General features: G+C 40.4%; 1 protein-coding gene and 1 pseudogene across 1 annotated transcript in view; one reads left to right on the top strand and one right to left on the bottom strand.

Moving 5' to 3' along the window:
* The window catches only part of DIP2B (disco interacting protein 2 homolog B), a 262,889-nt gene that overhangs the window by 61,560 nt on the left and 175,479 nt on the right, over window positions 1–25,850 (bottom strand). Inside the window, exons 6-14 of the mRNA XM_049783348.1 lie at window positions 23,725–23,880; window positions 23,130–23,249; window positions 19,375–19,572; window positions 15,889–15,980; window positions 12,318–12,428; window positions 10,184–10,307; window positions 7,549–7,658; window positions 3,476–3,578; window positions 1,854–1,918 (exon numbers count right to left, since the gene is read on the bottom strand). Coding sequence (XP_049639305.1) covers window positions 1,854–1,918; window positions 3,476–3,578; window positions 7,549–7,658; window positions 10,184–10,307; window positions 12,318–12,428; window positions 15,889–15,980; window positions 19,375–19,572; window positions 23,130–23,249; window positions 23,725–23,880 — 1,079 coding nt within the window. The remainder of the gene's footprint in view (window positions 1–1,853; window positions 1,919–3,475; window positions 3,579–7,548; window positions 7,659–10,183; window positions 10,308–12,317; window positions 12,429–15,888; window positions 15,981–19,374; window positions 19,573–23,129; window positions 23,250–23,724; window positions 23,881–25,850) is intronic.
* On the top strand, window positions 1,444–1,513 carry LOC126023717 (uncharacterized; annotated as a pseudogene).

Genomic DNA, 25,850 nt, shown 5'->3' with positions numbered 1-25,850 from the left:
ACCAGGAGTTACTCCTGGCTCTGTACTCAGAAATAACTCCTGCAGGTTCAGGAGTGTCATATGGGATGCAGTGGATAGAATCCAAGTTGGCCATGTGCAAAGCAAACACCCTACCCTCTGTACTACTGTTCCAACTTCATCATTAATAGAATTCTTCATTTTCTCTCCCTTTTAGTCAGCATGCTGATAAATGGAAGCTATCCAGTGACAAAGATTAACACAGGATTGAGCTCCTGCTAGTCATGTGCTGTCCCATGAAGCTACATGCCTAGCTTAGTTTTTCCCAATTGAAATGTCCTCTTACTCTATGTCTAAAATGGCTAAATTTTACCCATTTTTCAAAGTCAAACTCAATAGTCATTTTTTTCAATAAAAACTACCTTGATTTTCTTTTTTTTTTTCTTCTTTATTTTTTTGAAGAAGAGGGAGAGAGTGGAGAGAGAAAGAGACAGAGAGAGACAGAGAGAGACAGAGGGAGTGAGAGGAAGAGGGGGGAGGGGGAGAAGGGGAAGAAGAAAGGAGTAAGAGGGAGAGAGAGGGAGGAAGAGGGAGGAGAGAGAGGAAAGAAGAGAGAGAGGAGGAGGGAGAGGAGGAAGAGGTAGAGAGAGGGAGAGAGAGAAAAGAGTGACAGGGAGAGAGGGAGAGAGAGAGAGGAGGAGGAGAGGGACAGGGAGGGAGAAAGAGGGAGAGAGAGAGAGAAAGGAATGACAGGGAGAGGAAGAGAGGGAGAAGGGGAGACAGAGAGAGAGAGAGGGACGGAGAAAGAGAGAGGAAGAGAAGGATAGGGAGGGGGAGAGAGAGGGAGAGAAAGAGGGAGAGGAAGAGAGGGAAAGGAGAGAGAGGAAGGAGCTACCTTGATTTTCTTATGAAAATTTTAAATGTGAAGTGAATAGTCAATCACAATGAATAAAAAACAAACATACTATTGAAAAAATATTACAAGAGCAAATTACTCTTAAAAAATTGATCTTTTGGGCCCGGAGAGATAGCACAGTGGCGTTTGCCTTGCAAGCAGCCAATCCAGGACCAAAGATGGTTGGTTCGAATCCCGGTGTCCCATATGGTCCCCCGTGCCTGCCAGGACCTATTTCTGAGCAGACAGCCAGGAGTAACCCCTGAGCACCGCCGGGTGTGACCCAAAAAAAAAAAAAATCTTTAAAAAAAAAAATTGATCTTTTGCGGCTTAAATTTCAAAGTACCACTGATGTTGTGGTTACAAAACATGCCTACTGACTTAAACCATAAACATAATTTATAATAGAAAACTTAATTATAGGGAGCCATACAATAATATAGCTAGTAGGCATGTGCCTTGCATGTGGCTGTTTAGGTGAATCCCTGGCACCACTTATGATCCACCAGGAGTGATCTCTGAGGAGTAAGGCCTGAAACTGGCCAGGTGTGACCCCCAAAAGAAATAACAATAAAACAAATAAAAAATAAATGCTCGCTTCGGCAGCACATATACTAAAATTGGAACGATACAGAGAAGATTAGCATGGCCCCTGCGCAACCAAAAAGAAAAAAAAGGCCCGGAGAGATAGCACAGCGGCGTTTGCCTTGCAAGCAGCCAATCCAGGACCAAAGGTGGTTGGTTCGAATCCCGGTGTCCCATATGATCCCCCATGCCTGCCAGGAGCTATTTCTGAGCAGACAGCCAGGAGTAACCCCTGAGCACGCCGGGTGTGACCCAAAAACCAAAAAAAAAAATAATAATAATAAGAAGAAGAAACCCCTTAATTCTGACTTTTTTTTTTGATAATACAATTTATTGGTACTGAGGATTGAATCCAGAATATGTGCTCTTAAGAGAAGCCCTAAGGTCCTGAGGTCTTTGATTCTGAAGAGCTTACCGCAAACATGCCATGCCACAGCCCAGCGTCCTTCTTACAGTCTAGAACATTCACTACTGTTTCACCTAAAATAAAAAATACAGAAAAACACTAGAAAATTCTCATCAGTACTCAATAGCAAAGTCATAAAAAGAATATTTAGAAATTTTGAACATTTCACAAATGTATGTAAAAAATTGTACTTCCTAGAGAAAATTTAAAATATTGGTGTGCATGATTATATGGGCATACAAATACTTCTAAAGTATAGTTATATAGATATCTAAAATAATAAGTATATACTACTCTAATTTTTTCAATTAATACATTAAAACATTTAAAAAATTTCTCCATGTCTTAGGGTATATTCATCAGATGAATGTATTTTAGTTTACTTAATCCATAAATGGGGTGAGTAGTGAGCCATACCTAGTGGTATAAACACTCTGGATTATCCTATGTGGTGTTGGGGATCAAACTAGGGCTGGGGGCCAGAGCGACAGCACAGTGGGTATGGAGTTTGCCATGCATGTAGATGACCCAGGTTTATCCCTGGCCTCCCATATGGTTCCCTGAGCCCTCGAGGAGTAATTTCTGAGTGCAGAGGCAGGAGTAACCAATGAGCGCTGCCTAGTGTGGCTTCCCCTGCAAGAAACAAAACCCTGGGGTTGACCACATGTAAGCCTATCCCCTATCCACTCTCCAGTCCCCAATTCCTATTTCTAGGAGATATTTGAGTCTATTGTTTATGTATGTATTTCCATTGTGTGTGCATGCATGTATGCATGCATCCATTTATCCATCTATCCATCCACCAGACAAGACTGCTAGTCTGCACTCAACATACATTAGTTTCATTGTATAAAATGAAAACACTAAAAAAAACCTAATAGTCTTGGGGCCAGAGAGATAGCAAAGCAGTAGGGCATTTGCCTTGTGCTCAGCCAACCCAGGAAGGACCTGGGTTGATTCCCGGTATCCCACATGGTTCCCTGAGCCAGAAACAATTTCTGAGCGCAGAGCCAGGAGTGACCCATAAGAACCAATGGGTATGGCCCCAAAAACAAAATAAAACAAAAACAAAAACAAAACAACCCAAAACCACACAAAACTTAACAGTCTTAATAACATTCTAATACAAATAGTCACAACACTGCTAAATAGCAACGTATCTACTGTTCAATGAGCCAGAACACATTTTTGTTTGTTTTGGGCCATACCTGGTAGTATTCAGGGTTACTCTTAGTTCTTCACTCAGGAAGACCATATGTGGTGCGGGGATCAAACCCATCTCAGCCGTATGCAAGGCAAATGCCCTCCCCATGTGCTATTGCTCAGGCCCCCAGAATACATGTTCGTAATTTAATATATGCTTTAGAGTAGCTGACAATATGCCTCACATTCTGCAGCTAATAAACATAATAAAATTGATAGGATTATAAACTTAATTAATTTTCTACTTTTGCAATCTGGAAATCATGCTTTACATACTTGATGTGCCCATTTTAGTTCCTTTAAATTATAGCACACTTGTGGGGGAAAAAAGCAAAACCAAGCCAAGAATGTGTCATACAATTTTACTCTCAACTTGGTCACATCTGTCTGAGGCTCACAATGAGGGCAGTCACAGGATAAAGTCTGACCTTCAGTGTAATTGCAGGCCTGGGACAGAGCTTGGCAGTGAGACAACATTGCAAGGCGGGATACTGTAACTCCCATTACACTTCCTTCTTTGCTTGTTTTATACTAGAAAAAAAAAGTACACATACAAAACACAAAATAAGAAACAACAGAATGAGTCAATTTCAAAATCAGACAAAACTAGAACCCCAAACCAAGACCCAAATAGAGTATTAATAAACTATATACACATATGAATACTTAAGGCTATGAGGCTGTATTTCCGACTCTAATCACACAAAGCTAAAATTGGGGAATGACAAAGTTCAACTGAAGTGTGCATGATAAAGAAAATTTAATTAACCATCAGTTTAATTAATATTATAAGTATTAAAATTATAAAATTATAATGTGGGTGATTTTAGATTCAGTAGCAGAAATACAAAATACAAAATCAAGTACATGAAGCCCTGCACTATATACTTAACATCAAAATCTTCCAAGTTGTAAAGAGAAAACCTAAAACTGTTCATGCACTCCTACAAATCAATTAACGTTTTGCTTTTGTGATGCACAGGGATTACTCCTGGCTATGCGCTCAGAAATCGCTCCTGGCTTGAGGGACCATATGGGATGCTGGGGGATCTAACTGTGATCCATTTCAGGCTAGTATGGGCAAGACAGATGTCTTACCACTTGCGCCACTGCTCCAACCCCAACGTTTTGCTTTTGCCTCAATGCTCAAGTACCGTTATGCCAAGGTCAGCAACATTTCTGTTGTTAATCGATAGGGTATATTGCATAGCTTTATTTCATTAACTTTCTTTTCCCCTAGCCTTTGGAATACTCTTCTCTTGCATATTCATTCTCTTGCTTTTCTAGTTTCTCTCTCTCTTTTTTTGGTCCATTCTTTAAAAGTTGGCATGTTCTGAACATTTTGTTCTTAATTCATCTCCGGCTAGGGCCAGAGTGGTGGCCAAGTGGTAAGGTGTCTGCTTTGGGCATGCTAGCATAGGACAGACAGAGGTTTGATCCCCAGCATCACATATGGTCCCCCAAGCCAGGAGTAATTTCTGAGTGCATAGCTAGGAGTAATCCCTGAGCATCTCTGGGTGTGGCTGAAAATAAATAAATAAAAATAATGGCTAGTGGAAGTAGCAAAAAAAAACCCACTTCAGTCAAATAAATCTGTGAAAATTGCTATATCTCATAATGGAGTCATTAAAGTTATTGTCTAAGGGTTAACTAAATAGTTTGCTGCTGATTGAGTCATGTTATTGTTTTTGTTTCTTGAACTTAGTTGGCATCTATGCTACTTTCCCATCTTCTTAGCTGTTCTTACTAGGTTGCCAGTATAAAGGAATTTGGATGTGCTGTGTGGCCATGTCAGGAACTCCAGATCTGTAGAACTAGGCTAATGGATTTCAGTGGCTTGGCTTGTATCTCTTCTGAGAAGAAATTGTGAAGCTGCGTCACTGTTTACATGGTGGTGGCTGTGGGATATGGGTATGAGATATGGGTATATACAATGGTTTGGGTGCTTACTTTGCATACAGCCAATTGGGTTCAGTCCCCAACATCCCAAATGGTCCCCTGAATCTTCTGGCAGTGATTCCAGTGTGAGAATCTAGCAGTATGAGAAGGAAGTGAGGGGGAAGGCTCCCAATTCCAAAAAGACCCAAGGTTTTCAGTCTGAAAACTGGTATATCTGGGATTTTCATTAGTTTGGCATCTCTGCGGAAATTAGTTATTAAGCAGTGAAGTTGGGCTGTTAGCATGAAGGTGGGTATGGAGGGTAGGTATGGCTGCTGGGCTCTAGAAGGCACGGAATTGGCCTGCTCCCACTTCCGTAGTGTCCCAGTTTTCAGCCCAAGGATCAGTATCTCCGTGAATTTTAATGGTTTGGCTTACATCTCTTCTGAGATTAGTCAAGAAGCCCTGAAGCTGGGCCATTGTTTTCAGATCACTTCCATCTTTGAAAAACAATCTGCCTGGCATTCAACATCACTTTCCAAAGCTATTGTCCACGAGCTTTCCTTTTATAGTCAGTCATTTGAAAGCTATCATAGGATCCAAACCTATTTTATAAACACATGTTTATTAATTTAGAACACACTTTGTAAACAAGTAGAAATATGTATTAAGCAGGATGCAGAGTGGTGATGAACAGTTTTTGTTTGTTTAAGTACCAGTGGTACTCTGGGCAACTCTTGGCTCTGCACAATGGAATCACTGTCAGGAGATTCAGGGGACCATTTGGGATGTTGGGGACTGAACCCAAGTTGGCTGTATGCAAAGTAAGCACCCAAACCATTGCACATTTAGAGGTTTTCTTTTGTTTGTTTTTTGTTTTTTGGGTCACACTCAGCCGCGCTCAGGGGTTACTCCTGGCTCTATGCTCAGAAATCACTCCTGGCAGGCTTGGGGGACCATATGAGATGCTGGGATTTGAACCACCGACCTGCTGCATGCAAGGCAAATGCCTTACCTCCATGCTATCTCTCTGGTTCCTACATTTAGAGTTTTTATTTATTTATGTATTTATTTATTTATTTTTGATTTTTGGGCCACACCTGGCAATGCTCAGGGGTTACTGCTGGCTCAGTGCTCAGAAATCACTTCTGGCATGCTCGGGGAACATATGCGATGCTGGGATTCAAACCACTGTCTGTACTGAATTGGTTGTGTGCAATGCAAACGCCCTACTGCTGTGTTATCATTCCGGCCCCCTTCTCTTAGGGCTTTTAGAGTAAAAGAAATGTGAGCTGTAGTTCCAGCTTTGCCATTCTTAAATCCTGAGCTTTTAGGTTAGTTATTCAAGTTCTTGGATGTCTCCAGTCTTCTCATTGATAAAGTAAATTTATTATCAACTTATAACGCAGAATATTACTGAGGATAGAGTGAGAAGATATATTTAAAGCACTAAACCTGGTATCTGGTATGCAATAGAATTTAATTCCTTGATTGGATCAAGGTATTGACCTTTAATATCCACCCTCTAGTCATTTTTGGGGGGGGGGGCACCTCGGGTGACACTCAGGGGTTTCTCCTGGCTTTGCATTCAGGAATCATTCCTGGCACGCTCAGAAGACCACATGGGATGCTAGGGATAGAACCCAAATGCCCTACCCACTATGTTATCACACTAGCCCCTTAGCCATCTTGTTTGTTTTTGCTTTTTACTTTCCATCAATTGAATATTTTTTTCAAACACAGCTATTTAACCTTATTCCACTGTTTCTTTGTTTCCCTTTCATGAACCCACCTAAATCACCTCTAAGAGATGATAGCTAGCTCTACCAATAAATATATTTTTTTGGTGGGAGTGTACAAGGCGTGGGAAGGGGCACCCAACTGGTTAGTTGAAGAGGTCCAGGGGCTTTTCCTAATGAATCTTGGCCAAGTGAATCCACAGTTCAATGTGAGGGCCCAAGGATAAAGGTCTGCTCAGGCAATTGTTGGAGGATCATGCAATGTCCTCCATAATACCCAAGAAATTCCTGGAAGACCATGTGGTACCAGGAATCAAATTGGGACAGCACATGCAAACCATGACCCCTCCTTGCCCCTATACAATCTAACAGCTCTCTATTAATAAATAATTTCTTAGGCCTTTGTACTTCTGTAACTTTTATAATTTTCTTATATGCTAAGGAACTATTCCTCTCCTGAATTTGTTAAAAATTATTTGTTAAAATTAACTAGAATAGAAATGTAATATAATAAATATATGATGAGATTTTTAATAAATAAGATGTCTTTCAAGCTTAAGGATAGAAATCTAGCAAAGCAAAAATTTTTTTGGGGGGGTCACACCCAGTGATGCTCAGAGGTTACTCCTGGTTATGTGCTCAGAAATCGCTCCTGGCTTGGGGGACTATATGGGACGCCAGTGGATCGAACTGCGGACCGTCCTAGGCTAGTGTCCGCAAGGCATACACCTTACCGCTTGCACCACTGCCCCAGCGCCCGAAGCAGAATATTTTAAAGTTAAAACTGCAAAAAGTTTTAATTTTTGTAAAGTACATACATGTTGAAAGATACCAAAAAATGTCAAAAGAAGAATCAGAATATATGTTTCAGACTTAGGACTTACCTCAATGTATGCTGGTTCCATTCCAGCTTGTGAGATGTGGGGCTGCCAGTCTTTAGGAGGCTTTGAAAGGTATTTGGAATCTGTCACAACCCATTTGAGCCGAGGCCAACCTAAATCAACCCAAAATTAAAACAGAATTGTCTAAGCCAAAAAAGGAAGCAGCTCATAGTCAACTGATTTTTTTTTTTTTTTTTTTTTGGTTTTTGGGTCATACCCAGCAGTTCTCAGGGGCTACTCCTGGCTCTACGCTCAGAAATCGCCCCCCGCAGGTTCGGGGGACCATATGGGATTCTGGGATTTGAATCACTGTCCTTCTGCATGCAAGGCAAACACCCTACCACTGTGCTATCTCTCCGGCCCCATCAACTGGATATTTTTAATATCAAGAGACCATATCAAGGTCTCTTTATAAATCAGTAAAGTACATAATCTTTATTAACTTTCATTGAAAAAAAAACACCATTAAACCTTATTTCACATGCCAATTTAGGTCTTGACAATCTCAACAATTGTAAAATCCACTCAGCAGCGGAAGGCCACTGATGTTAGTAGTCTATTTCTACACTAAGATTTTAGTTTTGTTGAACTGAATGGGGCTCTTTTCAACCATCAGCATAAAGTTAAGGGTGTAGGCCATGAAATCAGAAATATCTGGGTTGACAAGTTTGTCTATAACATCATCAGGAAAGCAAACCTCTACCAGGGAAGACTCTACCTCTGCCCTGGTATTGACTTACTCCAAAGCGGGTTCTTTTAACACCCAGAAAATTTAGCAGTAGCAACAACCTGCAGGGCTTTCCGCATTGCCCTCTAATAATGAGGTGAAAACAGAGAAGACTCCACATCATCCTGACTTTCATGTTGGATATGCACAGAAACCAGAATCTCTAACTACAAAAACTTGACACCAACAATAGCGATTGTGCGAAAAACTTTTACTGGGACAACAGAGAATGACTCAGGGGTTGGACAACCTAGTATGCCTGGAGTTCAGAGTTGTTCTTATGCCAGAATACTTCAGGGGTAAGGTTTTCCTGTATTTAGGCCAAGGCTTTTCCTTTCTATTTCTCCCATATTTTGGTGGGCCTATGCAAACAATTGCCACACACTGTATTTTTTTATTTGTTTGTTTTTGGGGCCATACCCATTGATGTCCAGGGGTTACTCCTGGCTATGCACTCAGAAATCGCTCCTGGCTTGGGGGGACCATATGAGATGTGGGGGGATTGAACCGCGGTCAGTCCTAGGCTAGCTCTTGTAAGGTAGATGCCTTACCTCTAGCGCCACTGCTCTGGACCCACACACTGTATTTTTTTTAACTAATCTTCAAAAAAGAAGAGCTTACTAAACCTTCTGCTATTGCTTTAATGAGTTCATTGGTGATACAATAATTTTCACAAATATACTAGCTGCTGAACTTTTTCTTCTTTTTTTTCTCTCTTCCATTTTTTTAGTTTTTCTTTCTATTTTCTTTTCTTTTTTTTCTTTTGGTTTTTGGGCCACACCCAGTAAGGCTCAGGGGTTACTCCTGGCTATGCGCTCAGAAGTTGCTCCTGGCTTGGGGGACCATATGGGATGCCGGGGGATGGAACCGCAGTCTGTCCTAGGCTAGTGCTGGCAAGGCAGATACCTTACCTCTAGCGCCACCACGCCGGCCCCCCTATTTTCTATTTTTTAAAATAACTTTGCTTTCTGTCATCTTGAAACAAATGTATTATGATCAGTTATGTCAACTATGTGATGCATTTTCTTTAAATACATTTTAAAAACTTAGAGAAGAGTCATGAAAATAACTTCGGTTATTTGTTGCAGGCTGAGTCGAGCAGCACTGAGAGGGGTTTCAGGGTTATTTGATAGAAGGATGGGAGCGAGGAGTTGGCATAGAGTGGGTACTCAGGGACAGGAGTGATGGTGCAGGAGTTGGGTTTTGCCTTGCAAGCGGCTGACTCGGGATAAACTGTAGTTCGATCCCCCCGCATCCCATATGGTGCCCCTAGCCAGGAGTGATTTCTGAATGCATAGCCAGGAGTAACCCCTGAGTGTCATGGGTATGGCCTCCCCACAAAAAACAGAGTAGGCACTCAGATCAGACACACTCAAGAGTAGTTGAAACTAAGTCAGATTTATTGGGAGGTTTGCTTCATATTTAAGCAGAAAATTATCAATAATACGAAGTTAGGTAGAGCAAGTATGACATGTTTGTTTGCTATAGAATAAACAATTCATGTGAGCACAATCATTAGTCAGCCATCTAAACATTTTATGTATATTGTAAATTCTTTGTTATCAGTTGCATTTACCATAAACGAAAATCAGAAAAATACTTATTATTTCCTCTTGGATATGATTCTTGCTAGTCAACAGAAATTAGAAAAATACTTATTCTTTCCTCTTAGATATGATTTCTGTTAGTCCACTATTAATTGACAAAATGCAATCCCATTGTCTATTTAATATTACACCAAAGAGCTATCGTAAACAGAAGACTCCAGGTCTTACCCAGTGATGTGGGGTGACCACATGGTACCAGATAGCAAACCCAAGTCAGAGATTCCGTGCATGTTCTATAACTGCTATACTATTTCCTGGCCCCAAGGTTTAATATTGAACGATAATTCAGATATCATTTACTAACCTTTAAACTGTACAATTTCTCCATTCTGGGTTTTTGGCAATCCCTTCAGACAAATTTCACTTGTAAGAGCTAAAGCAATACCGCAACTTCCTAACAAGAAGCCAATCTGTTGCCCTCCAGCATCCTGTTGAGAAAAGATAATAAAGAACCTGAGCACATTCTTACCCAGAATCTAACCTTGAGAATGCTCTGTCACCTGTGTGACATTCACAGAATCCACCAATATCTTGGTAAAGTCAAACTCCAGTAACAATACGTTGTTTCAAATTGTAGGATTGTTTTATAAGTGGACTACAATGAATATAGATATCCTATAGTTATTTCTCTCATATATATTTTAAGTTCTTATCTGATTTGGTTAACGATTCTTTTCTTTTCTTTTTCTTTTTTTTTTGTGTGTGTGTTTTTTGGGTCACACCCGGCAGTGCTCAGGGGTTACTCCTGGCTCCATGCTCAGAAATTGCTCCTGGCAGGAACGGGGACCATATGGGACGCCGGGATTCGAACCGATGACCTTCTGCATGAAAGGCAAATACCTTACCTCCATGCTATCTCTCCAGCCCCAGCAGGTAGATTCTTGCTTTGCAAACAGCGGATCCAGTTAAGATTTCTAACATACCGTATTGTTCCCAAGCCCAACAGGAATAATTCCTAAGTACAGATCTGGGAGTTATCCCTGAGAACAAGCATCCCCCCTGAAAAAAAAAACGAATGTTTTTTTTTCCTGATAAGTCTAATGATATTTATTTCCCATTGACTAAAGTTTCAAGTATGCTACTAAATTATTTTTAATTCCATTAAAAATTTTTTTCCTTTTACAAGTCTGGAGTCTTTACTAATTCTGTCTTTATAATCAGCTCTTGTGTATATGCATGAAAAAGTAACAGCTTGTAGAGAAATCATTTGGTTTAACTTGGAAATCTGCCACATACGCTTCATTTGGTAGGCCAGATACATTGTCAAATAAAACCCTCTCCTTCCAGGTACCGGTACAGAATCACTGTTTGATACAACAAAAATCCTAAGTACAATTAAAGGACTTCCTTTTATAATAACGGCTTCATATTAGAGACATGGACTATTTATAGTTTCTGGAGAAAAATAGATATTCATTACAAATGGTAACTGTTGAAAGATCAAGGCCCCATAACTAAGGCCCCATGACTTTTATGTTTTATTTGCTTTTCATTTGTTTTTGTATTCCTGGCTCTGTACTCTGGAATCACTCCTGGTGATGTTTGGGGACCATATGGGTTGCTGGGGGATCAAACGTGAGTTGGCTGTGTACAAGACAAATACCTAACCCATTATTCTATTGCTCCAGCCCAAGGTCCAGCTTAAGTGACTAAATACTATAAAAATTCTATCTTAGTTGAAAATGTAATCTGACAAAACTTGTTAATTACTTAATAAATATACCACTTCCATACTTAATTTTTGGTTCACGCCTGGTGGTGAGAGGTTTATTTTTAGTTCAATGCTGGGGGTTGCATCAAGAGGAACTCAGGGGACCCTGGGGTACCAGAGACTGAACCCAGGTATTCTATATGCAAAGTATAATCTAATTTTGTTGACCTATTTCTCTAGTTCCACCTTTCATGGTTTTAAAAAGTAAAGCTGAGTACTTAAGAAAATGAACTGGGGTCCGGAGAGATAGCACAGCGGTGCTTGCCTTGCAAGTAGCCGATCCAGGACCTAACTAAGATGGTTGGTTCGAATCCCGGTGTCCCATATGGTCCCCCGTGCCTGCCAGGAGCTGTTTCTGAGCAGACAGCCAGGAGTAACTCCTGAGCACCGCCAGGTGTGGCCCAAAAAACAAAAAACAAAAAACAAAAACAAAAAAAGAACTGTCTGGGCTGGAGAGATAGGACATTTGCCTTGCATGTGTCAGATAAAGGAGGAACCTGGTTCAATTCCCTGACATCCCATATGGTCCCACAGACTGCCAGGGACGATTTCTGAGTGCAGAGCCAGGAGTAACCCCTGAGTGTCTTTGGCCACACACCAAGAAACCAATTAATCAATGAATCAATCAGTAAATAAAGTTTTTTTTTTTTAAAAGAAGAAAATGAACTGTCTTCAATGTTGTGACCAAGTCAACTGAACCCATGCCTCTCAAATTTAGCAATGTTACCTTTCTGGTAAGAGGTACCTCTATAGGCACTGGAATCACTTCTGCCAGAAGACATCCATAAAAAGCCACCATGAACATGACTGGATCATTGTTGGGGTAAACCAGGGCTACCTAAAATGTATAATGACATTTAATAAGCAGACTGATGATTTCAATGGCACTCTTTATAAGCACACTACTTAACAGGCTAATGGAAATTAAGTTATTGAGAAGGATACACAAAAGCTGTTACTCCCTGATTACACTACACACATTTGAGACCTAAAGTCGTGAGAGGAATTTATCAGTTTACAAGTGACTTAGGAGTGTTAATTCATCTTATGCAGAGAGTTAATTATTTGTGAAATCTGAGACAAAGCTAAGGCAATACATAGGGTGGATCTCTCTAGAGAGACTAACATATTAAATAAGCTTGCATCTCTCAGAGACCCTATAAGCTTTGACTGACTTGACCCCCTTACTATTTATCACATTTGTTACTTTACTCCTTAATCATTTAACCAATAATGAAAGTATTCTGTCAGGAAGACCTTTCTTTATTCACAGGTGCAAGTAATATTGGGAGAAGTCACTCTAAATTTAAAATAATTACAAAAGATAAAGAGAGATCTCAATATATTCAAACTGTTCTCTCACCCATAAAGCATCACAGGAACTACTGACTTCCTAACTTAAGAAATGCAAGAACACAGATGATCCTATTATTATAGAATTTATTATTTCGTTTGGCATTTCACAGATTAACATCTGAAATATTCTGTTCCTACTTATCTCCCCCACTTTGGCTTTCAAATTCTCTTAGCTCACTTTCAAGATAAATTCAATCCTGAACCTCCTGGTGTTCTTAAACACACACAACTCTCACTCTCACTCTCTCTCTCTCTCTCTCTCTCTCTCTCTCTCTCTCTCTCTCTCTCTCTCTCTCTCTCTCTCTCTCTCTCACTTCTCTCTCTCCTCTATCTCTCTCTTCTCTCTCTCTCTCTCTCTCTCTCTCTCTCTCGGTGTTCTTAAACACACACAACTCCCTCACACTCTCTCTCGTTTTTCAATAACCATTTCCTTCCTACATACAAGTGTCCACTTTGCTAGGAGACTTCTTAGGATTCACTGAAGATTAGGAAAGACTCAAGTATTACAGTTATAAGCATAAGCCATCTTATAGGTGTTCTTTGCCACAATGTTAGTTTAATTTTGAATTTTGGGTCACACACTCAGTGTTCAATGTCTACAGTGTCTGACAATGATTTGAAATCTGGCACCACATCTAGTCCAGAGCTCCACTAAGTGTGAACCTTAAGGACAGAATAAATCCTGGCTGGAGTGATAGATTATTGACAGTACAGTACATAGGGCATTTGCCTTGCACACAACTGATCCATATGGTCCCCCATATGGCAGGGATGATTCCTAAGTGCAGAGCTAGGAATAAGTCCTGAGTACTGCTGGGTGTGACTACCATCACACCAACTATCACCAACATCAATTAAAAAAAAAAAAAAACGGGGGCTGGAGAGATAGCATGGAGGTAAGGTGTTTGCCTTTCATGCAAGAGGTCATCGGTTCGAATCCCAGCGTCCCATATGGTCCCCCGTGCCTGCTAGGAGCAATTTCTGAGCATGGAGCCAGGAGTAACCCCTGAGCACTGCCGGGTGTGACCCAAAAACCACAAAAAAAAAAAAAAAAACAACCCACAAATCAATAATAAAAACAAGAGAAAGTCAAATGATAAAAGTAGGATAGGACTAAGTCCTGAAAACCACCAGGTATGAACCAACACCCCTCCACCCAATAAATTAAAGTTGAAACTACAAAAAAAAAAAATAGTATCGCATCCAATGAAAAACTAAATGATGTCAATGATTCTTCTTAGAAGTTTTATTTCTACCCCCCCAAAAAATCAGAGAGGGGCCAGAGCGATAGCACAGTGGGGAGGGCACACAGCTGACCTGGGTTCGACCCCCAGCATCTTACATGGTCCCTTTAGCCTGCCAGGAGTGATTCCTGAGAGCAGTCACGATGGAGGGAGGGAGGGAGGGAGGGAGGGAGGGAGGGAGGGAGGGAGGGAGGAAGGGAGGGAGGGAGGGAGGGAGGGAGGGAGGGAGGGAGGGAGGGAGGGAGGAAAGAAAAAACTAAAGAAGGGCCCGGAGAGATAGCACAGCGGTGTTTGCCTTGCAAGCAGCCGATCCAGGACCAAAGGTGGTTGGTCCAAATCCCGGTGTCCCATATGGTCCCCCGTGCCTGACAGGAGCTATTTCTGAGCAGACAGCCAGGAGTAACCCCTGAGCAATGCCGGATGTGGCCCAAACCCCCCCCCCCCCAAAAAAAAAAAAAAACTAAAGAAAAAAAAGAAAAGAAAAAAGAAAAAAAAGGTTAAAAGTTTTGTAGGGCATTTCTGTTTGTTACCAGGAGAGGGAGGTAGGGTAGAGTTAAGAGTTAACTGTTGTATTGGGTTTTTTTGTCTTGCTTTGTAGTATTAAGGATCAAACTGCCTTATGGACTCAAGGCATACATTCTACCACTGGGTATATCCTTAGTATCTGCTGAGCACTCAAAAATATTTTATTTAAGGGGCCGGAGCGATGGCACAATGGTAGGGTGTTTGCCTTGCACACGGCATACCTGGGACAGACTTCGATTCCCAGCATCCCATATGGTCCCCCAGCCTGCCAGGAGCGATTTCTGAGTGCAGAGCCAGGAGTAACCTCTGAGCGTTGATGGGTGTGGCCCAAAACCAAAATTTTTGTACTTTAATTAATCTTATTTTTTTATTTTTAGTGTTAAGATAAAACCTAGGTTCTCTTTCCTCTCCTCTCCTTTCCCCTCTCCTCTCCTCTCCCCTCCCTTCCTCTCTCCCTCCCTCCCTCTCCCTTTCTCTCTTTGGGTCACACCTGGAAGCTCAGGGGTTATTTCTGGCTCTATGTTCAGAAATCGTTCCTGGCAGATTCAGGGGACCAAATTGGATGCCAGATTTCAAACCACTGTCCTTCTGCCTGCAAGGCAAATGCTCTACCTGCCTGTTATTTCTCCGGCCCCAAACCTAGGTTCTCACATATGCAACCAAGTGCTCTACTACTGAGCTACACTCTAGCCTTATCTGACATTTTTAAATTAATTATTGGGAGTGGAGAGTAGGCTCAACTGGTTTTGTGCCCAAGAATGACTCCTATGTAGTAACCTATTCAAACCGTGGGATACAAGGCAATTAATTTAACTCCTATTCTATTTCTCTGGAATTTAAACAAAAGAATCAGTAAATTTTATGGCAACCTTTATTGCCTAAATACTAAAATAGTTATTTAAAAAATATGTTATTCTTCTCCTTCCTTTAAACCAGAACATCCAAGAGCTCACTAATTAGTAGCCTCAAAATATGACATGCAATCAAAGAATGCAAAATATAATCAATCTATGAATGCAAAAATTATTACCTGGTATTGGGCTAACTGGGGCTAAAATCAAATTATTTTTTTCTAAAGATAAGTTATGTCAACAAAGTTGTTGTACATTCAACATATAAAATGTGCATATTAGGAAACAAACACTGCCACCCTGAAACCAAAAGACAAATTACCCTGTCTCCAGGTTTTAATACAGGTTCATTTTTGGTCCCCAGTTTATTAAGCAGTGTGAAGGCCAACTTTAAACTTCTGCTCCACAATTTTCCTGTAAAAAGAAAAGAAAACTGTCACAGAGAAAACCCCACAGGTCCATCTCAATGCAAGGACATTCAGCTCTTTAGCACATTTCCCGAGACAATAGCCACTTCGAAATTAATTAAACATTGCTCTAATAGAGCCCTCTTCCCTTTAGCTAACAAAAGCTAACTTTAGCTCACAAAAGCCTTTTCTGTTGCTAAATAAAGCATCACTAGATATTCATTCCAGTTTAGATAATACTTAAAATTCTTTTCTGAAGTAATCTGATGTAAACTGAATATTTTTAAAGGGAGGACAACAAATTTCTCAAAGGATTAAAAATCAGAAGAGTATTTTTTTCAAGGCTTTTCTAAAGGATCATTCACAGATACGGGTATTAGATACCTAAGATAACTACAGAGCAAAAATATGACACCAATGATAAAACGTTTCTTTACCATTTCAGTGATAGCAGATAAAAGAATAAAAATGAACTATGGGGGACATGGATATAGTCACAACTGTTAAATAAATATAAAGATTTGGCCAGTTAACCGAAAGTCACCTGAAAAGATGCTCATCATCACTTATCATTAGGGAAATACAAATCAAGACCACAATAAGATATCACCTTACATTAGTGAGGATGGCACATATCAAAAATATTGGGAACAATTTGTGTTGGCAGGGATGTAGTGAAAAATGAACTCTCATCCACTGCTGATGGGAATGCTGCCTAGTCCAATCTCTATGGAAAACAGTATGGAGGGTTCTCAATAAACTCAGAATCGATCTGCCATGTGACCCAGCAGTCCAGCTTTTGGATATCTATCCCCAGGACAGAAAAACTTTCACCCAACAGGATGTATGCACACCTCTATTCATCACAGTATTCTCAGTACAATAGCTAAAAGTTGGAATCAACCCAGAAGTTGATTCAACAACAGATGAGTGAATCATGAAGATGTGGTACATATGCACAATGGAATACTACGTAGCTGTAAGTAATGCTGAAACCATGTAATTTGCTGCTACATGGATGGAACTGGAAGATATTATATTAAATGAAGTAATCCAGAGAAGGATAAATACAAGATGATATCACTTATATGTGGTCTTTAGAATAACTGCATGAATAAATGCAATGATTTAAATGGGGGGTTACTGAGAATACTCTATGTATCAGAGTAGAGTGAGAAGGAAAGAAATTGAGTGAAGGAGGAGAAACACAAATATGAAATGATGAAGGACAGGGGCCACGGGGTCTCAGGTACACTGGTGGATTAAGAAAGGACTGAACTAAATATCCAAGCCAGAGTCAACAACAATAAAATCATGAGACCCAAACTTCAACAACTGAACTTATGCCTGTTATGATGGCAGGCTGGGGAATGGTGGCATAGGTTAGACTCTGGGAACACTGGTTGGGGGAGGCTGACAGAGGTGGTGAGGTTGGTTCTAAATCATTGTGTATCTAAAACCCAACTATGAATAACTTTTTAAATCACAATTGTTTAAATAAAAAATTAAAACAATAATTTGGCGATTTAATTGTTTAAAGGTTATATGAATGAAATTATCAAATAGCTTCATAAGTGTTAAGAGCTGTTTTGGGAGGTGGGAGAAAGCCTATTATTATTCTTCCCCTTTTTTGCCCTTGGTTATAAATTCTACTTTTAGAGTTAACCTAAAAGAAGAAAGAAGGAAATAAAAAGAAGAGAAAGAGAAAACATGTTATTTAGAAAAGATTTAAGATCATTTAAATATGAGGGTGGGGTAAAAAAAAAGATCATTTAAATATGCACACTTCTTTGATTTTTGGGTGCTGGGCAACACTCAGTGGTGTCTGGGGGCTGTTCCCAGCACTGCTGTGAAGCAGTATGATGCTAGGTCTTGAACTTGGCCTTCTTCATGGAATGTACTCATGAAAGATGAGTAATCACTCTGGTACCTGCACAATTCTTCAAATACAAGTGATTTTTCCTCAAAAATTATTCTTCTTTAAGGGCAATGAATAACATGCACAACTTATAAAGGATAAAAGCAGCTTTTTGAATAACAGTTTAAAACCTTATAACGCAGGCTGAAGACTTTCTTCTCATTATTGAAAATCTTCTTCTGGGGCCGGGTAGGTGGCGCTGGAGGTAAGGTGTCTGCCTTGCAAGCGCTAGCCAAGGAAGGACCGCGGTTCGATCCCCCGGCGTCCCATATGGTCCCCCCAAGCCAGGGGCGATTTCTGAGCACATAGCCAGGAGTAACCCTTGAGCGTCAAACGGGTGTGGCCCAAAAAAAAAAAAAAAAAAAAAAGAAAATCTTCTTCTTCTTTTTTTTTTGGGGGGGGGGGGGGCACACCTGGAGGCACTCAGGCACTCCTGGCTATGTGCTCAGGAATTACTCCTGGCAGGCTCGGGGGGACCACATAGAATGTTGGAGATTGAACCTGGGTCCACTGCATGCAAGGCAAATGCCCAAATATTTGTGCAAAGCAAACACACAAGGTACTATTGCTTTAGCCCCTTAAAATAATATTTTTGAGAGGCCAGAGAGATAGTATAGCAGATAGGGCACTTACCTTGTAGACAGCAGACCAAGTTAATTTCCACATATGATCTCCTTAGGAGTAAGCCCTGAACAGTTAGATGTAACTCAAAAACTTTTTATTTAAAAAATAATTTAAAAGATTTTAGAAAAAAGAAGTGCGAAGGCAATACTAGAGTTGGTAGGGTGCTTGCCTTCCATGTACTGACCCAGGTTCGATACCAAGTAACCCATTTGGTTTTCCAAGCATCACTAGGAATAATTCCTGAGCAACTGCTGTGTGTGGCCCCAAATCACACATACACAAGGCTTTCAGAAAAGATTAAAAATCTAAAGACAGGGAAAAATATTTTTTAATCAGTTACTTTTAAAAGCTACTTAAAAATGAATGTTACAGATTTAGTTGGTATTAAAACTAAGTGAAAAGTTACTGATTAAAAAAAAGAAAGTTACTGATAAGACTGATCATTATAGAATTCTGTGTTTTTTAAAGGCAAAAAAGGCAGAATGAAGTAAAATGGTAGATCTGGGAAGTAATTTTGTTCAATTTTTAGATTTTAAAAAATCTTCATTTTAACCATACAGATTTAATCGTGCCTAAAAGTCATCCCAAAAATGTTCTAAAGTGAAAACATCCATAGACCTAAAATCTGCATTTTCCCTGTTTCTGTTCTGAATTGAAGCTTCTTGTGTTACTTTAGTAAATACTTAAATTGGTGATAGCTGTACTTAGAACCTAGGATTTCAGTAAGATAACTTAAGAGATATATTGAAACAGTGATTAGTAACTGCTAAAAGTTAAGATAAAATACTACTCATGATAATTTCAATACAGAAATAATTTTCTTCAAGAAGAAAATAAGTTGAAATGTTGGTAAACTCACCATATGTCAGAGTGTAAACAGGTTTCCCAGTCACATCCAGTGCAGTCAGACAGGGGCATTTGGCTTGAGTGGTGCCCCAGCGCTGCAGGGCAGACTCCAGTGCAGGTGGCCAGTTACAAATGACTCCCAGGGGCTCTCCCTTCACAGGGGTCATCTGACGGCCCTCAGGCTTAGGTTGGTTGGGGTCTGGCTGAGGTACTATACAAAAACAAACAATCAAACAAAAAAATACCCCACAATGGATTATTATGAAAACAATATCTTAAATAATACATGCCAAAAAACACAATCTGGGGGCCAGAGAGATAGTATGGAGGTAAGGTGTTAGCCTTGCATGCAGAAGGACGGTGGTTTGAATCCCGGCATCCCATATGGTCCCCAGAGCCTACAAGAGCGATTTCTGAGCGTAGAGCCAGGAGGAACCACTAAGCACCGCTGGATGTGACCCACAACAAAACAAAACAAACAAAAAACACCATTTTCTATCTAATCAAAAATATATTTCCTGGGGTTGGAGAGAGAGAACTCAATGGGCTGGCCCTGTGCTGACATGTAGAAGTCGGGCTTAATTCCAAGCACTGCTTGATTTGTGAGCATTATGGTAAGCCAATAATTTTTTTACTCTGGGTTCTGTGTTCAGGGATCAGTCTCCTGAAAATATTCGGGAGACCATAATGTGGTGTCAGGGATTGGTCACATTGAAAGGCAAAAGTCTTACCTTTTCTTCATTCCCAACACTCTATGCAATAAACTAATCCTGCTTTAGAGGGTCTGGGTTGTGGCAGAAGGGCCAAGTATGTGAAGTTAAGGTTTTGATTCTTTTTTTTTTTTTTTTTTTTTTTTTTTTTTGGTTTTTGGTTTTTGGGCCACACTGGGTGATGGTCAGGGGTTAATCCTGGCTTGGGGGACCATTTGGGATGCTGGGGATTGAACCCAGGTTCATCCTAGGTCAGCCGCATGCAAGGCAAACACCATATCGCTACGTTATCGCTCCGGCCCCTAAGGTTTGATTCTTATACTTAAAAGTATTCTAGATGACTCTGTTACTGTAACAGTCCATTGTAACCCTAAGAAAGTCAGCAACCTTTTATAAAGAAAGACACAATTGGGTACTTTTTCATTTTTCTTCATTTATGTTTTATTTTATTCCCTTCTCTTACTTTTCAGGAATTACTTGAGATGGCTGGTGACTGAACTCTTCACTTTTGCCTTGTGGGATGCCTCTTTTTTTTTGGCCACATCTAGCAGTGTTTAGAGGTTACTCTCAGCTCTGTGCTTGGGAGATAATGAGGAACCAGGGAACCAACTAGATCTCTGGCATGCAGAGCATGTGCTTAGTCTATTGAGCTCTGGCCTTGTGGGTTGTGGCGTTTGTGTCTACTTTAGCTGCAATAGTGCTGTGAAGACGGCACAATTGTGCTGTCAGGTAATGTTCTATACATGTGGGGCAGTGCCAGAAATTGAACTTGTGGCTTAACACACGCAGAGAGGGTACTTTGCCAGGTCGATCCCAGGAACTAAGATTGTCTTTGAATCATTAAGGTTATGTTTCATAAAAAAAACTTTAATTGTGAGCTAGATAGTTCATAGTTTTCTTTACTGGTGTGACCAGTATAAACTGAGTTATAAGCCTTGTATGCCCATTTTATAAAATGGGGAAACAGATTCAAATAAAGTACAAATAACAATATCCAAAGCTACAGTGTCAGGGTTGGAGAGGTGGCGCTAGAAGTAAGGTGTCTGCCTTGCAAGCGCTAGCCAAGGAAGGACAGCAGTTTGATCCCCCGGCATCCCATATGGTCCTCCCAAGCCAGGGGCAATTTCTGAGCCCTTAGCCAGGAGTAACCCCTTAGCAACAAACAGGTGTGCCCCCCACAAAAACAAAACAAAACAAAACAAAAAAACCAAAGCTACTGTGCCTTTGCAGAAAACTCTTAGGGGGCAATTCTTATGTCTCCTGAATTCACACTCCTCAGGATAAGTGCATGTAACACAACTGCTGGCCATTCTATTTTGTTTGTTTGTTTGTTTGTTTTTTTTGACTACACTTTGGTGGTGTTCCGATATCATACCTGATGACCATATTGGCTGCCAGGGATCAAACCTAGGTTGGCTGCCTTCAAGACAAATGTCCAACATGTTGTACTAATGCTCTGGCCCTCACTGGACATTCTTTGACAGCACTCCCACAACAGGTCACCCTCACATAAGCACTAGAACATTAATCCTCAAGGGCTTCAGCGACTATAAAATTCGTTCTCCCAGTAGGAAGACAGCTTTTTTTTTTTTTCTGGAAACGCATTTTTTTTTTCTGTGAAAGACAGCTTCTTGAAAGAAGGTGAGGCTCTATTCCTCCTGTGATTCCTAGTGCTTAATACATAATGGCTACTCAATGTTAATGAAACTGAATTTGGCAAAGGAAAAATGCTAGATTAAAGTGGCCATTCTAGGGCCAGAGTGATAGCATAGCGGGGAAGGCGCTTGCTTGCCTTGCACAAGAGCAATCTGGGTTTGGTCCCTGGAATCCCATATGGTCCCGAGTGCTGCCAGAAGATTCCAGAGTGCAGAGCCAGGAATGGCCCCTGACCACTGAGCATTGCTGGATGTGCCCCCAAATCAAGAAAAAACCCCGCCAAAAAACAAAAGGTCAGTTAAACCAATAATTTCAAACTTATTTAAGGATGATCACTAATATAAAGTATGTTTTTGTTTGGGGACTAAACCAGGAAGCTAAAGAACATGCTGCTCAGGGGTCAGTCTCAAGTCTTCAGCAGTATTCGTTAGTTTCCCACAAGCAAAAGATGGCATTAGCTCTTTGAGATGCCTTTCTCCTTCCTTTTAAAAAGTTAAGTGTTGAGCTGGAGCTATAGCACAGCGGGTAGGGCCTCTGTCTTTCCTGAGGCTGACTGGGACCAACCCAGGTTCGATCCCCAGCATCCTAAACGGTCCTCCAAGCCCGCCAGGAGCAATTTCTGAGTGCAGAGCTAGGAGTAACCCCTAAGAGCTGCCAGGTGTGACCCAACCCCCAATTAATTTTTTTTTTTTTGTTTTTGGGACAACACCCGTTGACACTCAGGGGTTACTCCTGGCTATGTGCTCAGAAGTCGCTCCTGGCTTGGGGGACCATATGGGATGCTGGGGTACAAACCACGGTCTGTCCTAGGCTAGCACTGGCAAGGCAGACACCTTACCTCTAGCGCCACCGCCCCGGCCCCTCCCAATTAAGTATTAAGGAAAAGTTCCTAAGTTTATTTCCAAGGAAATTTGCATGCTTCCTATCACTTCCTTAATTTTCTATTGAAAAATATAAATGATTGGAGACCAGGGCAATAGTTCAGTGGTCAGAGATGTAAGTTTGTATGTGCTAGGATCTAAATTTGAACCTTGGTATCACATGATTCCCAAGCGCTGCCAGGTGTATCCCTAGAGATCTCTGAATCATAGGGCCCAAGTGGCTTCATATTCTTAAGGCTTTAACACTGAACTGCTCAGATCAGTTATCTAAGTATCTCTGGGAGTTGACCCAATCCCCATACTCCTCTCTACAACAGCTCTGGAGGACCACTATCTCCCTCATCAGTGATCCTTAGGGGAAAAAATAAGAAATTTTTAAATCTAAATGATGATCTTTTCATTTTTACACCTTAAGAACTTGATATGTTTAAGAAATGTTACAGAGTATTTGATAGTACTGTTGCTGCTGCTGCTGCTGCTGCTACTACTACTACTACTACTACTACTACTACTACTACTACCTTCCACGATTTCTTCAGAGTCATCCACAAAAAATTCTTTTAAGGGTGGCCTTTTAGGTCGTTTCAGAGTGTTGAGAAGCTGCTGGATTTTTGTGGATACTCTGCTACTAACAGGAACACCTAAAAAAGAAAAAGTGATAAGTAAAAATATACTTATTTCTGGGATATTTTAGTTTAATTTTCTTACAAATGTTTATTTCAAGTGATCTTGCTCTATTTCAATGGGGCAAAAGGCACAAAAGTTTTATGACCATTTTTATGGCAATAAAAAACAAATACCATGCTACTATAAATATACTGCTTAAAGATCTTATCCATTCTCCCTTTTATCCTTTTCATTTTCTACACAGCTTTTAAAATAAAAAGGTTTATTTTTTGGTTCCAAGAATGTCTGGGAAGTATAGACTAACTCTAAGCAAAGGTCAACGCTGCCACAATGCTAACTATGAAAGAGAAAGGACACTTGGGGACCAGGCACTTCGCCAACTGCAGGGCAGTTCTACAACAGGGTCAGCCTGAGAGGTATCATGATCTCACACTTGAACTTTTTCCAACTTGACTTATTTCCCATTTAGCTACAAAAAGAATCTCCTACCATCAGCTGTATCCATAAGACTGGACCTGTTGGATCCTTTGTGCATGCCTTTAACTATTCCTGAGGGGGGCAGGTCAATATTTGCTGGCCGTAGTGAGGAAGATGATGATGAGGAAGAGGTAGTTGTAGTGACATCAGGGGGAGCAGAGAAATTCTCTATGCAGGGAGAAAAGAAAATTTAGGCTTAAATCTTACACCAGCAGCAAAAATAAGAACAACTGGCATTTTTTTTTACTTTTCAGAAAGAAAGAAAAATACTTAAAGAGCTCTTGTAAAATAAGATTTTAGATAAAATTCTACTAGCAATGTACAAAACAAAAAGAGCAAGAGGGTAAGCCAGAGTATATTATTTTCCAAATTATTTCAAAATCTCAAGTTGCACAGTACGAACATATTATATATAAAATGTTTCTCAAGAGGCCGAGCTATAACACAGTGGTAGGGTGTTTGCCTTGCATGCAGCCAACCTGAGTTCAATTCCTGGGATCCCATTTGGTCTCCCGAGCCTGCCAGGAGTGATTTCTGAGCACAGAGCCAGAAGTAACACCAGAAAGCTGCGGGTGTAGCTCAAAAAAACATAATAAATAAATAAATCTTAGATTTAAAAACAAATAAATAAAAACTTCCTCAAAATTATTCTACTCTATATAGAATGGCTGTAGAAGCCCAATGTTACAAAATAAAGTTACTTCAAAAAGAAACCAAGGTGAGTACAATCTTAACATTTTAGTCCCTTAAACAATTCTTTTTTTTTTTTTTTTTTGTGGTTTTTGGGTCACACCGGGCAGTGCACAGGGGTTACTCCTGGCTCCAGGCTCAGAAATTGCTCCTGGCAGGCACGGGGGACCATATGGGACGCCGGGATTCGAACCGATGACCTCCTGCATGAAAGGCAAACACCTTACCTCCATGCTATCTCTCCGGCCCCCCTTAAACAATTCTTAATGTTCGTTGGCTTATGTTTTTTCTTCCATGGAGAAAAAAAATAGCATCTTTTCCAGAGAGACAAAAAAGTTTACATTATAAAGTCCATTAATTTTAATGCGATCGTATATGAGAGTGTTGTATTTGGGTGATACCCAAGGGAGTTCAGGCATCACTCCTAGTTGTGATGGATCATAAAGGATCATATGTGGTGCTAGGGAATCTAACTTGGTTTGGTCATGTGCAAGGCAAGCATCTTACCCTCCTGTGCTAGCCCTCTGGTCCTATAAAATCTATTTATTTTTATAAAATAATACAAAGTAACTGGAGTGTACTTAACATAAAAGGTGGAAGTAGAAGAAAAGGGAAGAAGGAAAGAGAAGAAAGGAGAGAAGGAAGATAGGGGAAGGATGAAGTAGAAGGGAGGTGGGAAGGAGGAAAAGGAAGAAGAGGAAGGAAGGAAGGAAGGAAGGAAGGAAGGAAGGAAGGAAGGAAGGAAGGAAGGAAGGAAGGAAGGAAGGAAGGAAGGAAGGAAGGAAGGAAGGAAGGAAGGAAGGAAGGAAGATAAGTGAGTGAGTGAGTAAGGAAGTGAGTAATAGAAGAAAGAGGGGGGGAAGGGGGGAGGAAGGAAGGTTTATGAAGGGGCTGGATAGATGGTACAGAAGATAAGGCACTGTCTTTTAAACAGTCAAATTTGGCTCAATCCCTACACTACATACCAACTCCTTAGCACTGCCAGAGGTTACTTCTGAGGACAGAGGCAGAAGTAACCCTTGAGCACTACTAGGCATGGCCTCAAAACCCACTAAGTAAATAAGTAAACCTGAATAAGTATATTGTACCATATTCTTGTGTGGGATATTTAAAAAAACATTTAAAATATGTATTTATTTGACCCAGAAATTCTACTAATTTTAATAGAAATATTTCTGAAGGAATCAATCAGACAAATGTACCAAGTAGTGTATTCAAAGATGTTCATTCCAGCAGTTTTTGTAATAGCAAAAATGCTGGATACACCTCAAATGTCCAAATAGGAAAATGCTTAAACAGGAACAGAGACATACACTGTCACATTTTAAGATGATAAAAATATTAGTATGATTTTACATTGATATAAAAATACTTTTTGATAAACTGTTAGAAAAAGTTGTGAATACTATCTCTAGTACACTTTTATTTCTGTCAAATAAAACCCACCC

This window comes from Suncus etruscus, chromosome 11 (genome assembly GCF_024139225.1).
Source record: "Suncus etruscus isolate mSunEtr1 chromosome 11, mSunEtr1.pri.cur, whole genome shotgun sequence".
Classification (NCBI taxonomy): domain Eukaryota; kingdom Metazoa; phylum Chordata; class Mammalia; order Eulipotyphla; family Soricidae; genus Suncus; species Suncus etruscus.
The sequence above is the reverse complement of the archived record's forward strand: the minus strand, read 5'-3'. Positions and strand labels throughout refer to the sequence as shown.